The sequence below is a fragment of the Hordeum vulgare genome, chromosome 6H (assembly GCF_904849725.1).
Source record: "Hordeum vulgare subsp. vulgare chromosome 6H, MorexV3_pseudomolecules_assembly, whole genome shotgun sequence".
Taxonomy (NCBI): Eukaryota; Viridiplantae; Streptophyta; class Magnoliopsida; order Poales; family Poaceae; genus Hordeum; species Hordeum vulgare.
Window position 1 is genome coordinate 391,617,816 of NC_058523.1, and position 13,845 is coordinate 391,631,660.

Sequence of the window (13,845 nt, forward strand, 5' to 3'; positions counted from 1 at the left end):
GACTAGCATCTTAGCAGCATCTTAGACTAGCATCTTAGCATATGCTTGGCTGGCTAGCAGCCTATAAATATGTATCCCCAACCCCTCAGGTTGGCATGGCATTGTGTGAGAAATAAACCAACGAAAATTGTCCCAACTCTCCTAGTGTCATCCACAACTATCAATGCTCAGGCTGAAAGGTCTAACAAGTGGTATCAGAGCCTCGTTATCTTGCACCCTGAGCATTTCCTGCTCACCCCTCTCACCGGGAGCTGAGCAGCCTAAGCCGGTAGCAGCTGCTGCTCCGACTGCCCCTAGTTACCTCCCTCCGGACTGTCGAGCAGCAGCTCGTCAGCAACAACCTCCTCTTCACGCAACAGCCCCCCTGCAGCGAGCCATGTCTGCAGGTCGCTCTCAGCACACGGCTACCTCGAGCATACGGCGCCGGCAGGAGGCCGAGCGCGCCGTGGCAGAGGAGCGTGAGCGAGCAGCTGTAGCAGCAGCTGCTGCGGCAGCAAGGGTGTCAAGGCTGGCTGCAGCGGAGCTGGCAGCAGCCGGAGCGGAGGTAGAAGCAGCCAGGGCGGAGGTAGAAGCAGCAGCAGCAGCGGAGGCAGCACGTGAGGCTACAGCGGGTGCCAAGGCACTCCGCGTCGGCTCCGGCAGCTCCAACGGCTCCGCGCCTGCGGACGACGGTGCCGACGCAGACCGTGCCAAAGTGGCGCAAGAGCGGACAACGCAGTGGGCAGCCGAGCACGCCCGCGCTCCAGGTGCAGGTGCGCACGGCGACGGCGGCTGCAACGACCAGGACCGCGGCCTCTACGAGGTCCGGACTGTGGTCAGGGATGTTGGTCCCAGTGTTGGGTGGCCTACCCTCACTAAAACCAACTACGTCGAGTGGGCCGCGATCATGAAGATCAGGCTCCAGGTGCGGCGGCTGTGGGAGGCAGTCCAGGACAGCAACGTCGACCACCAAGAAGATCGACGGGCGCTGGACGCCCTCATCGCCGCAGTCCCGCCCGAGATGCAGTTCTCGCTTTCCAACAAGCGGACTGCCAAGGAGGCTTGGGACGCCATCGCCGCGACACGCATCGGCAGCGACCGTGCTCGCAAGTCCACACTGCAGGCACTTCGTAAGGAGTGGGAGAGCCTGGCTTTCAAGCCAGGTGAGGACGTTGATGACTTTGCTCTCCGTCTCAACACTCTACTGCAGAAGATGGTGAAGTTCGGCGATGCCACCTACACCGAGGAGAGAGCTGTCGAGAAGCTTTTCCGGTGCATTCCCGAGAAGTACAAGCAGATGGCTTGCTCGATCGAGTCTTTGCTGGACCTCTCCACGATGGCGATCGAGGAGGCGATAGGTCGCCTCAAGGTCGTCGACACCGATGAGCCACAACCTCCCTCGGGGCCCATCACCACCGGCGGGAAGCTGCTCCTAACTCGGGAGCAGTGGGATGCCAGCCTTGGTGACAAGAAGAAGGGGGAGCCTTCTTCCACGACGGGCGGCCGCAAGCGCGGCAAGCAGCGCAAGGCGCGAAGGGGCGGCAAGGCACAAGGACGTGCCGAAGGTGACGCCCGCGGAGGCGCCAAGGACGGTGTCGCTGGCAAGCCCAAGCCGGCACAGGACAACAGCTGCCACAACTGTGGCCGGCTTGGCCATTGGGCCAATGAGTGTCGCCAACCACGACAAGGCCAGGCTCACGTCGCACAGGCGGCAGAGGAGGAGACGGCTCTGTTCATGGCGCATGCAAGCATCGAGCTACCTTCAGCGACACCAGTCGCAAAGGCTCCCCTCCACCTCGACGAGCCAAAAGCACACGCTCTTCTCGGCGATGGCTCCGGGAAGGACAAGACTACGGGGTGGTGCCTCGATACCGGCGCCACCCACCACATGACCGGTCGAAGGGAATTCTTCGCCGAGCTCGACTCCGACGCGCGAGGCTCCGTCAAGTTTGGGGATGCCTCAGCTGTGGAAATTAAGGGCGTCGGCTCCGTCATCTTCACCACCAAGACGGGAGAGCATCGGCTGCTCACCGGTGTCTACTACATCCCCGCGCTAAGGAACTCCATCATCAGCTTGGGACAGCTGGATGAGAACGGTCACGCGTGCTGATTGAGCATGGGGTCCTACGCATCTGGGATCGCCAGCGTCGCCTTCTCGCCAAGGTACCCAGAGGTGAAAATCGACTCTACGTCCTTGATGTGCAGGTGGCACAACCGGTCTGTCTCGCTGTCCGTCGGGACGACGAGGCGTGGCAATGGCATGAGCGCTTTGGGCACCTTCATTTTGAGGCCCTGAAGTGTCTAAGTGCCAAGGAGATGGTGCGAGGCCTGCCATGCCTCGACCATGTGGAGCAGTTCTGCGACATCTGTGTGCTGACAAAGCAGAGACGACTCCCCTTTCCCCAGCAGGCGAGTTTTCGGGCCAAGGAGAGGCTGGAGCTCGTGCACGGAGATCTGTGCGGCCCGGTGACGCCAGCCACACCAGGAGGTCGACGCTACTTCCTGCTGCTCGTCGACGACCTCTCTCGCTACATGTGGGTGATGGTCCTCGGCAGTAAGGGAGAGGCGCCGGACGCCATCAGGCGTGCGCAGGTTGCTGTGGAGGCGGAGAGCGGCCGCAAACTGCGCGTGTTGCCCACTGACAACGGTGGCGAATTCACGGCGGCTGAATTCGCGTCGTACTGCGCTGATGAGGGCATCCAGCGCCACTACTCCGCGCCGTACAGCCCGCAGCAAAACGGCGTCGTCGAGCGGCGCAACCAGACGGTTGTGGGGATGGCTCGGGCTCTCCTCAAGTAGAGAGGGATGCCGGCTGTTTTCTGGGGAGAGGCGGTGCTAACGGCCGTCTACATCCTCAACCGCTCGCCTACTAAGGCACTCGACGGCAGGACGCCGTACGAGGCCTGGCATGGGCGGAAGCCGGCGGTCTCTCACTTGCGGGTCTTTGGCTGCCTTGCGTTCGCCAAAGAGCTCGGCCACATCGGCAAGCTCGACGACAGGAGTACTCCGGGAGTCTTCATCGGCTATGCGGAGGGCTCAAAGGCCTACCGCATCCTCGACCCAGAGACACAGCGTGTGCGCACGGCGCGAGACGTCGTGTTCAACGAAGGGCGAGGGTGGAAATGGGACAAGGCGGTGGACGACGGCTCGACGCCGACGTGTGACGACTTCATTGTTGAGTACGTCCACTTCATGGAAGCTGGGGGAGCAAGCAGCTCCTCTTCGCCGAGCACGTCTACCCCAGCCCCCAAAACTACATCGACTCCGGTGCCTGCTACGCCGACAGCACCACAACCGGCGACGCCGCATACTCCAGCCCCGACAGTCACCACTCCGGGCTCGCCTTCATCACCACCAGCTCACGCAGAGCACAACCCGATGAAGTTCGCTTCCCTGCTCACTCACGACGAGGAGCGCATCGACGCGTATCATAGCGGCGAACCGCTACGGTATCGTAGATGGATAATCTACTCGGCGACCAGCCGGTGCCGGGACTGGTGCCACGCGACCTGGAGGCACAGCTACAACTCGCGTGTGAGGACGGCGAACCTCGGTCTTTTGCAGAGGCCGAGAAAGACGCGGCATGGCGCGCCGCGATGCAGTTGGAGATGGATGCGGTCGAGCAGAACCGCACCTGGGAGCTCGCTGACCTCCCTTGTGGTCACCGCGCAATCACCCTTAAGTGGGTGTTCAAGCTGAAGAGGGATGGAGCCGGCGCCATCATCAAGCACAAGGCTTGCTTGGTGGCTCGAGGCTTCTTGCAGCAGGAAGGAGTCGACTTCGATGACGCTTTCGCTCCCGTGGCACGGATGGAGTCCGTGCGACTTCTCCTTGCGCTAGCTGCCCAGGAGGGCTGGTGTGTCCATCACATGGATGTCAAGTCGGCATTCCTCAACGGCGACTTGAAGGAGGAAGTCTATGTGCATCAACCACCGGGATTTGCGATCCCTGGCCAGGAGGGCAAGGTACTCCGCCTGCGTAAGGCTCTCTACGGCCTACGGCAGGCACCTAGGGCGTGGAACGCCAAGCTGGACTCCACGCTAAAGAAGATGGGCTTCGAGCAAAGCCCGCATGAGGCGGCCGTCTACCGACGGGGCAGCGGAGGAAATGCCCTGCTGGTGGGCGTCTATGTTGACGACTTGGTGATCACCGGCATCAAAGATGCAGAGGTGGCGGCGTTCAAGGAAGACATGAAGGCCACCTTCCAGATGAGTGATCTGGGGCTCCTCTCCTTCTATCTAGGGATCGAGGTGCACCAGGATCACTCCGGGATCGCGCTTCGACAGTCCGCCTACGCCAAGCGCATCGTTGAGCTAGCTGGGCTCACCGACTGCCACCCAGCTCTCACTCCGATGGAGGAGAGGCTGAAACTGAGCCGCGACAGCACGACGGAGGAAGTGGACGCTACGCAGTACCGACGCCTTGTGGGGAGCCTTCGCTACCTTGCTCACACACGGTCGGACTTGGCATTCTCCGTCGGCTATGTCAGTCGGTTCATGGAGCGACCAACGTCGGAGCACCAGCAGGCAGTGAAGAGGATCGTCCGCTACGTGGCAGGGACCCTCGACCACGGCCTCCACTACCCTAGGTGTCCGGGGGCGGCACACTTCGTCGGGTACAGCGACAGCGACCACGCCGGCGACATCGACACCAGCAAGAGCACGAGCGGGATCCTCTTCTTCCTCGGCAAGTGTCTCGTGAGCTGGCAATCGGTCAAGCAGCAGGTGGTGGCCCTGTCCAGCTGTGAGGCCGAGTATATAGCGGCCTCCACCGCCTGCACTCAGGCGCTCTGGCTCGCTCGACTGCTTGGTGATCTCCTCGTCCGAGACACCAGAACGGTGCAGCTCCTGGTGGACAGCAAGTCCGCCCTGGCTCTGGCAAAGAACCCCGTTTTCCACGAACGGAGCAAGCACATCCGATTGAGGTATCACTTCATCCGCAGCTGCTTGGAAGAAGGGAGCATCGAGGCGAGCTACATCAACACCGCGGACCAGCTCGCAGACCTGCTCACCAAGCCTCTTGGGAGGATCAAGTTCCTCGAACTCTGCTCCAGGATTGGGATGATTCGACTCTCCCACAAGACGACGTACAAGACTTAGGGGGAGAATGATGGATAAGTCTATGTACTATGGTCTTTGTGGGGCTGCAGCACATAGTCCTTTGTGGGGCTGCAGCACATGGTCCTTGTGGCTGTTAGGATAGAATCCTTGACCATCAAGGACTGGCAGTTAGGATAGCATCTTGGACTAGCATCTTAGCAGCATCTTAGACTAGCATCTTAGACTAGCATCTTAGCATATGCTTGGCTGGCTAGCAGCCTATAAATATGTATCCCCAACCCCTCAGGTTGGCATGGCATTGTGTGAGAAATAAACCAACGAAAATTGTGCCAACTCTCCTAGTGTCGTCCACAACTATCAATGCTCAGGCTGAAAGGTCTAACAGAGTATTGATAAAGCTAGATTTAAGAAGCGGATATCATCAAATTCGTATCAGACCCGGGGATGAATGGAAAACAACTTTCAAGACAGAGAAAGGGTTATTTGAATGGCTAGTCATGCCATTTGGACTCCTAAATGCACCAAGTACCTTTATGCGCTTAATGATCAAGTCCTTTGACCCTTCTTATCCCACTTTGTTGTGGTCTATTTCGATGACACTTGATTTATAACAAGGATAAGAATGAACACTTTGATCACATTCGGAAGGTGCTTGGTAGTACTAAGGGAAAATGAGCTCTATGTCAACTTGAAGAAATGTGTTTTCCTACAAATACAACTTCTTTTCTTAGGATTCGTCATAACATTTGATGGTATTCATGTTGATGATTCTAAGGTTGAAGCAATCCAAGAATGGTCTACTCCGAAGATCATTTGAAGGTAAGAAGTTCTCATGGCCTTGCAACTTTCTATAGATGATCTATAACAAAATTCATCACTATCATGGCACCAATTACCGAGTTTTTGGTAAAAAAAAGCTCCAATGGACATAGGTGGCTGAAGCTAGTTTCAATGAGATCGAGCAAAGCTCTTAGAAGCTCATGTCGTGGTGTTACCTGATTTCAACAAGACTTTTGAGTTGGAGTGTGATGCAAGTGGAATAGGCATGGGAGCTGTTCTACCTCAAGAAAGGAAATCCATTGCTTTCTTCAGTGAAAATTAAGCAAAGCAAGGCAGAAATGGTGTACTTGTCAACAAGAATTGTATGCCGTTTTCAGGCCTTTGAAAACTTGGGAAGTCTATTTGCTGCCTAAAGAGTTAATTGTTTATAGTGACCATCAATCTTGAAGCATTTTACAAGTCAAAAGCATGTTGATCGCATGCTAGCAAGGTGGGCAGCTTATCTGGAGAGGTTTAACTATCTCATCGAGTCATCGTGCATAGATCTTGAACAACTAACCAGTGGATGTTTCTTTGAGTCGTCGTGCATGCCTCTCTTTTTGAGGTTGAACTTCTAGGCATGGATCAAATAAAGTTGTATGAGGATGATGAAGACTATGGCCATGCTTGGGTAAAGCACATTAGGGGCTAACCATTAAGGTGATGACTATTTGGTGCAAGATGATTATCTCTTCAAAAATGATCGTTTGTGCATCTCAAGAAGCTCTCTACGGGACAAGCTGATTAGAGAGCTCCATTCAAGTGATCTTAGTGGCCATGTTGAACCGGACAAGACTGTCGCTAACATAGAAGCTTGTTACTTTTGGCCACAACTTAAAAGAGATGCTGGAAAGTTTGTTCAGCGGTGCCCCATATGTCAAACCTTCAAAGGCTAGGTTCAGATCACAGGGTTATACATGCCTTTGCATGTTCCTGTTGCTCCATGGGAGGATATCTCTATGGACTTCGTCTTGGGCTTGCTAAGAACAAGACGAGGGAGTGATGTTGTGTTTGTGGCCATGAACAAATTCCCTAAGATGGCTCATTTCATCCTATGCCGCAAGACAACATATGCTCATCATGTGGCAAACCTATTATTTCGAGAAGTGGTCAGGCTTCATGGAGTTTCAAGGTCCATCATCTCAAACCATGATATCAAGTTCCTTGCTGCATTTTGCCTCACTTTGTGGAAGCAATTTAACATCGAGTTAAAATTTTCGAGCCCATCCACAAACAGATGGTCAAATGAATTGGTAAACAAATTTTTAGGTAATCTGATCTGTTGCATTTGTGGAGAAGAAAGGGAGAATGGTATTCGGCTTAATCTCTTGCAGAGTTCTCTTAAAAAAGCTCCAGATCTAGATCCACAGGAAGGAGTCCTTTTTTCATTGTCTACACTAAAGTTCCAACACATGTGATGGACCTGGTGAAGCTGCCATCAACGGACAATTCAAAATCAGCATTGTCCTTTGTTGGTACTTACACCGAGTTCTTTGAAAAAAATTGTGCTGTTTTGAAAGCAATAACAACAACAAAGCCTTTAGTCTCAAACAAGTTGGGGTAGGTTAGAGGTGAAACCCATTAGACCTTGCGACAACTCATGGTTCTAGCACATGGATAGCAAGCCTCCACGCATCCCTGTCCATGGCTAGTTCTTTGGTGATACTCCAGTCCTTTGGATCTCTCTTTATGGACTTCTCCCGTGTTAAGTTCGGTCTATCCCGGCCTCTTTTGACATTATCAGCACATTTTAGCCGTCTGGTATGCACTGGAGCTTTTGGAGGCCTGCGCTGAATATGTACAAACCATCTCAGACAATGTTGGACCAACTTCTCTTCAATCGGTGCTACCCCCACTCTTTCTTGTATATCATCATTTCGGACTTGGTCCTTCCTTGTGTTGCCACACATCCATCTCAACATGCGCATCTTCGTCACACCTAACTGCCGCACATCTCTTCTTTTAGTTGGCCAACACTCAACGAAATACAACATTGCGGGTTGATCCGCCGTCCTATAGAACTTGCCTTTTAACTTTTGTGACACTCTTGTTACAGAGAATACCAGAAGCTTGGCGCCACTTCATCCATCCGGCTTTGGTTCGATGATTCACATCTTCATCGATATCCCCATTCTTCTGTAGCATTGACCCCAAATATCAGAAGGTGTTCTTCTGACCACCACCTGCCCATCAAGGCTAACCTCCTCCTCTTCGTGCCTAGTAGTACTAAACCGCACCTCATGTACTCGGTTTGTACTCGGTTCTAGTTCTATTGTCTAAAACCTTTTCATTACAAGGTTTGTCTCCATAGCTCTAACTTCCTATTGACCCCGTCCGATTATCATCGACTAGCACCACATCATCCGCAAAGAGCATACACCATGGGGTATCTTCTTCTATATTCCTTATGACCTCATCCATCACCAAGGCAAAAAGATAAGGGCTCAAGGCTGACACCTGGTGTAAAACCTATTTTAATTGGGAAGTCACCAGTGTCATCACTTGTACGAACACTTGTCACAACATTATCATGCATGTCCTATTATCATACATTTACTTTATGAGGGTAATGTACTTTGCTGGGACTTTGTGTTTTTCGAAGGCCCATCACATAACATTCTGCGGTATCTTTATCATAGGCCTTCTCCAGTCAATGAACAACATATGCATGTCCTTCTTTTGCTCCCTGTATCTTCATAAGTTGGCGTACCAAGAAGATGGATTCTATGGTCGACCTCCTGGGCATGAAACCAAACTGATTATTGGTCACGCTTGTCATTCTTCTTAAGCGGTGCTCAATGACTCTCTTCCATAGCTTCATTGTATGGCTCATCAGCTTAATTCCACGGTGATTAGTACAACTCTGAAATATAAACAGTGATTGCAAAAAGAGGTTGAACTCATTCCAAGTTGGTGATAAGGTGATGATCTACCTCCGAAAAGAAAGACTGCCTTTAGGTGTTAAAGGGAAGCTTAGGCAGCGAAGATATGCGCCCTTCTCTATTATGAGGAAGATAAATGATAATGCTTATGTGAGAGATCTTCCAAGCGACATGGGTAATATCAAATACTTTCAATGTTGTAGACTTGACTCTCTGCCACCCAGAAGAAGCGTCCTATGAAGATAACTCGAGGACAAGTTCCAAACAGCCGGAGGAGAATGATGAGAAACAATAGATAAGGAAAATAAAAATAAAATCATATGTCAAATCTGTTTGGCTACTTTTAGATACTTCTATTGTAGTCTAGTATTTCTTTTCTTTTCTCAAGCCTTACTACTACTCCCTCCGTTCCTAAATATAAGTCTTTTTAGAGGTTGCAATAGAAGACTACATACGGATGTATATAGACATACTTTAGAATATAAATTCACTCGTTTTGCTTTGTATGTAGTCCACTAGCGAAAACTCTAAAAAGACTCATATTTAGGAACAGAGGGAGTATTTTCTAGAGTCTTCAAGCTATGAGTAGAATGGTGAATCTTAAGTAACGTTTTCTAGAGTGTGCTAGCCATAAGTAGAAGTGAGATGTGAAGGCTTCTCAAGGCCTTATAAGTAGAGGTCGCCACCTCTAGTTTATAATCAAACTATGTATCCACTACTTATAATAGAACTTGTTCTTATCTGAGATTTTGGACTAGATCTTGTGCTCTACGAGTTAGAATTGAACTCTTGCTGTCATAACGGCCCTATCTCCGCCTCTAAAGCGATATCTAGCACAACACGTTAAGTTGTTCCTTCAACACTTTTGTATACATTGTAGTAGCAAGGTGGAGTTGCTCCTCCATAACCTTGTGCTTCTTCAGTAAGCAAGCGGGAGCAGGTCGTGGGGCCTGTTTGGGCTGATGGGCTAAGCAACATATTCTTTCTAGGGAAATGTTATTATGCTGACTTTCGCTGGGTGCTCTCCCAGCTAACGTTCTCTGGTTATCAGAATCCTTTTTCTATTTCCCTTTTATATTGATCTGGGATCTTCTGTGGCTATTTGCTTCTGAACCTTATTGGAATAGTGGGTTGGTGAACTGGAGATGTCTACTCCCTAGTGAACCCAATTTGTAGTATCCAGCGAATTCGAATTGCGAACTGAACGAGTAAGGAATCTGGTAAGTATGCACCAGACTATCTTTGGACTATTCTTCTTTATCCTCTGTTATATAAAATCATAACAATCTAAATTGAAAAATCAAGCCAAAATCCACTATTGGCAACTTTCCCCATCTGAACTATTTGGTATGCACAAACACCTCTAGCAGTTTCATATCATGCAAACTTGGTCTGATTTGCTAGTGTTTCTTCCATCTTGATCAGACAAGGAGCTTGATGTAATCGAGATGGCAGTCTATGGGGATGTCATTCGTCCTGGCAAACAATGTCGCTGCAAGACAGTAGCTGAGATGCTTGGACAGGTGAAATCAAAGAATCAAATGGCTGCTTGCAATTTACCAACATAATGATGCCTCCTAAGATGAAGACCATTTAGACCCATGCCCTTCTGTTGGGGAGGGCAATCATTGTCGAACTGCTGATTACATTATGTTATTGATTGATGATCTCTGTTAAATTGGCATCATTATCTTTAGCACAATAAGCACATCTATAGAGCAATCCAAGCTCATAAGTGCAATTATATTGTGCTTGTCAGGAACTTGGGTGACAATTAACATATTAACTGTAGAATTATTAACTTGATAACACCATTTATCAAGAGTTCTGTCAAAGTATTGTGCTTTTAGTAATATATCCTCTTTTGCTGTTGTGTAGATGCTAATGGTTTTGGTCTCCTTTATGGACGTTCATAATCCATTGCCCCGTTAAAAGTTGCAGCAACACCTATGTTTTACCATTCAAGTATACTTTCCCCCCAAATATTCCTGTTAGCAACCCTAACAACAAAATTAGTGTATTTTGTGAATAACTCATGAATCAAGAACTTTTCTTTCTTGCATCTCGATGCTTGTATGTTTGACAGTCTCAGTAATGTGCTATGATATGTTCCAGTATTTATTTTATTTTTTGAAAAAGGGGAGGTGAAAGTGGAATGTATTACCATCAAGAATAATTTACATGGGAGGGTTTGGAAATCTTCTACATTTAGGGCGTGTTCGAATCAGCGTTTCTGTTTCAAATACCTCCGGACCTTGATAGGTCGTTTGGTTTCCAGCCAGAAATTGCTCATTAGCCGGTAAGTTTCGCCTGTAAAGAAAACGGAAAAGTCTTAAAATCCTTAAAATCAACCGGATGATTTCTGAAAAGAAATCAGCCTCGTGGCACACGCGTCCACGACCGATCCAGCCTTGTGCCATTCTTAAAGCAACTCTAGCATACCCCGTAAAAATTCGACCCGCAAAACGCGTTTGCGGTTTCATGAAGATCGCGTTTGCGGGTTAAAAACATGTTCGGTTGAACAGAACCGTATCAAAACCTGCATAATTTGAAAAAACATTTTCGCGGGAGAAATTGCACAAACATAATTCATCACATGATCAATAAACTACAAGCATAGTTATACTACATACTACGTTAAACTAGTAACAGAGGGGTCGGATCTGACGGCGGCGAGGTCGCGGCAAATGAACGATGCTGTGGAAGAGCAGGACGCTCAATCCTTCACGGGAGAAAGCCCGCACCGGAGGACGAGGAGGATCCGGCGTAGGAAGATCTCGCGGAGGAGAAGGACGCGCTATGGCGGTCGTACTCCTTCGTCTCGCGGTTGAAGCTCGCCGGCGGCGACATCCCGCGGTTGGTCCACCTCCGGGCGCCGCGCTTCCTCGCGCCGAGCGGCGCGTCCGGGTCCCTCTCACGGCCGGATCTGTTGCCGGAGCTGCGTCCGGAGCTCCACATTTGGCCCCACATGGCGGCTCGAGGCAGGGCGGGTGGTCGCCGTCGGCGAGAAATGTGGAGAGGGGAAAGGGGAATCGGATGGCTCGCGGCGGCGGGGGGATAAAGTTTAGACCCGCAAAATGGTCGCGGAACCGCAGTTATACTGCTCGGGGCGTGCGGTTTGCGGGCTGCGGCAAAAAAAATTGTGGGCCGGACGAGTATGCGGGGCTCTGTTCTGGTTGAAAAATTGGACCGAGCCTGCATACTCGTCGAAATTTTTGCAGACCGGACGTTTTACGGGGCCTGTTAGAGTTGCTCTTATCTTCTATATCTGTTGACTCCCAAAGCGGCATGGGAGTCACCCGTTTCTCTCTCTGTTTTCTTTTCCAAATTACCTGATTCTTTCTTGCCTTTCACTCTTCTCCACGCATGCATGCCTCATGCTCCTCCAATCGATGAAGCACAAGCTGATGCCCGTGTGTTGTGTTTCAGCACTCTGTTGGCGTTGGTGCTGCGATGCAGCGCGCGGTGGCGTCCGATCCCGGCGATGCGATGCAGCTGTTAGTCGGTGGTGCTCGTAAGATATCCTCGCGCTGCGATGCAGCTCCTTGCCGAGCAACTCCCGTTGCTGCAAGCCGATTCAGCGATGAAGCACTGCCGAGGTGTCGGCGCTGCAGTGTAGCGTTGCCGACGGTGAAGCATCGTTGCGTTGCCGGCGTGAAGGTGCAGCTCCTGCTGTATTAGTCGCCGGAGAGAGTGCCAATGATGTATTCAACGCCGTCCCAGCAGGTGTCGGTGTGGGAAGGGAAAAGGTCAGGCCAAACGGTTTGGTTGGATTTTGTCCGTTTGGAACGGTAATGGGTTCGTCCATGCTCGCCTGTGTTCGTTGGGTCGTGCGTGCGCCCACCGCACGACCGCATTCCAAATCATGTCCGTGTTGGACTTGATTAAAAAAAGAAAACTCAACCATAAATAAATAAACCCAGTTAAAAAACTTAAAACATAATAAGTTAACATTAAAAACGGTCCAGTTTTCGCGGTCACAGAACGGCCCAGTTTGACATAATTAACATAAAATAGAAGAAGCCCGTCGTTGCCGTCTTCACTGGTCGCCGGTGTCGTCGTCGTCGCCGTCGCTGACGAGGTCGACGTAGGCCGGCGGCGTCCAGAGGTGGGCCGGCGGTCCCTGGTGCGCGGGGGCGGGCTGGAACCTAGCCTGCAACACCTTCTCCCGTGGCGAGGCCTCCCGCTCCGGTGACCGCGACGGCGTGGGGCACCAGTTCACGACCCCCACTGCCTGCGCCATCTTCGGCGCGGTGCACGACCAGCCCCATGACGCGCCCACCAGTTCCGGAGGAAACGCGACCACCTCCTCCTCCTCCATCTGCTCGGGGATGGCGACGTCGCCGCCCGCAGGGAGGACCATGGCGCGGTCCAGGCCCGGTCATTGACGCTCATCATGCGTTGTCATGGAGTCCTCTATGACGCGCTGCATGAGTCGGGCCTCCCCCTTCTTTGTCATGCGAGGAGGTGGAGGTGGTGACGGAGACGAGGAAGGCGACGGCGTGGGCGTGAGGCCGCGCACCTCCCGTGCCCGCCGCGGCCCCGAGACCGTGCTGGCAAAGTAGGAGGCACGCCACACGTCGTGCTCGTCCCTGAGCTAGGTGTCCTAGAGGGTGGAGTCGGCGGCGTACCTTTCGTCGTAGTAGAGGTTGTCTGGGAGGAGGCGGCGGCGCTCGATCTGCTCGCGACGCGCATGGCCGCTCGTCGGCGCCGGCGGGATAGGAACGCGGTCGGCGGAGAGGTGCCACGCTTTGGGGGAGGTGGACGTCGCTCCACGGGACCGGCGTCCTCGTCTCCCAGTAGCGCCGGCATACCTCAACGCCGAGGTACAGCCGGTCGCGATGGCCGGCGGGCCTAGGAGCGATGGTGAAGGGAGTGTTGGCCTCGCGCGGTGGCGATGCGGCCTCCTCCTTCATGGAGCCGCGGCGGCGTCCCGGCGAGGAGCCAACCTCGCGGTCGTGGGCGCCCTTGCGGCCGTAGTTCCACAGGCCGATGGCTGCTGCGAGGTGGGCGGCCAGCGAGTTCGAGGAGGAGGCTAGGGTTCGCGGCTGTCGGGTTTCGAGGAGGCCGCGGGATGGTGATGGGAACTGTGGACGACCGGTCCA

At 52.2% G+C, this 13,845-nt stretch overlaps 1 protein-coding gene across 1 annotated transcript in view; it reads left to right on the forward strand.

Moving 5' to 3' along the window:
- Positions 1-10,617, forward strand: part of LOC123401642 — a 43,960-nt gene extending 33,343 nt beyond the window's left edge. The window contains exon 3 of the mRNA XM_045095482.1: positions 10,166-10,617. Coding sequence (XP_044951417.1) covers positions 10,166-10,308 — 143 coding nt within the window. The 3' untranslated portion in view covers positions 10,309-10,617. The remainder of the gene's footprint in view (positions 1-10,165) is intronic.
- The last annotated feature ends 3,228 nt before the right edge of the window (positions 10,618-13,845 follow it).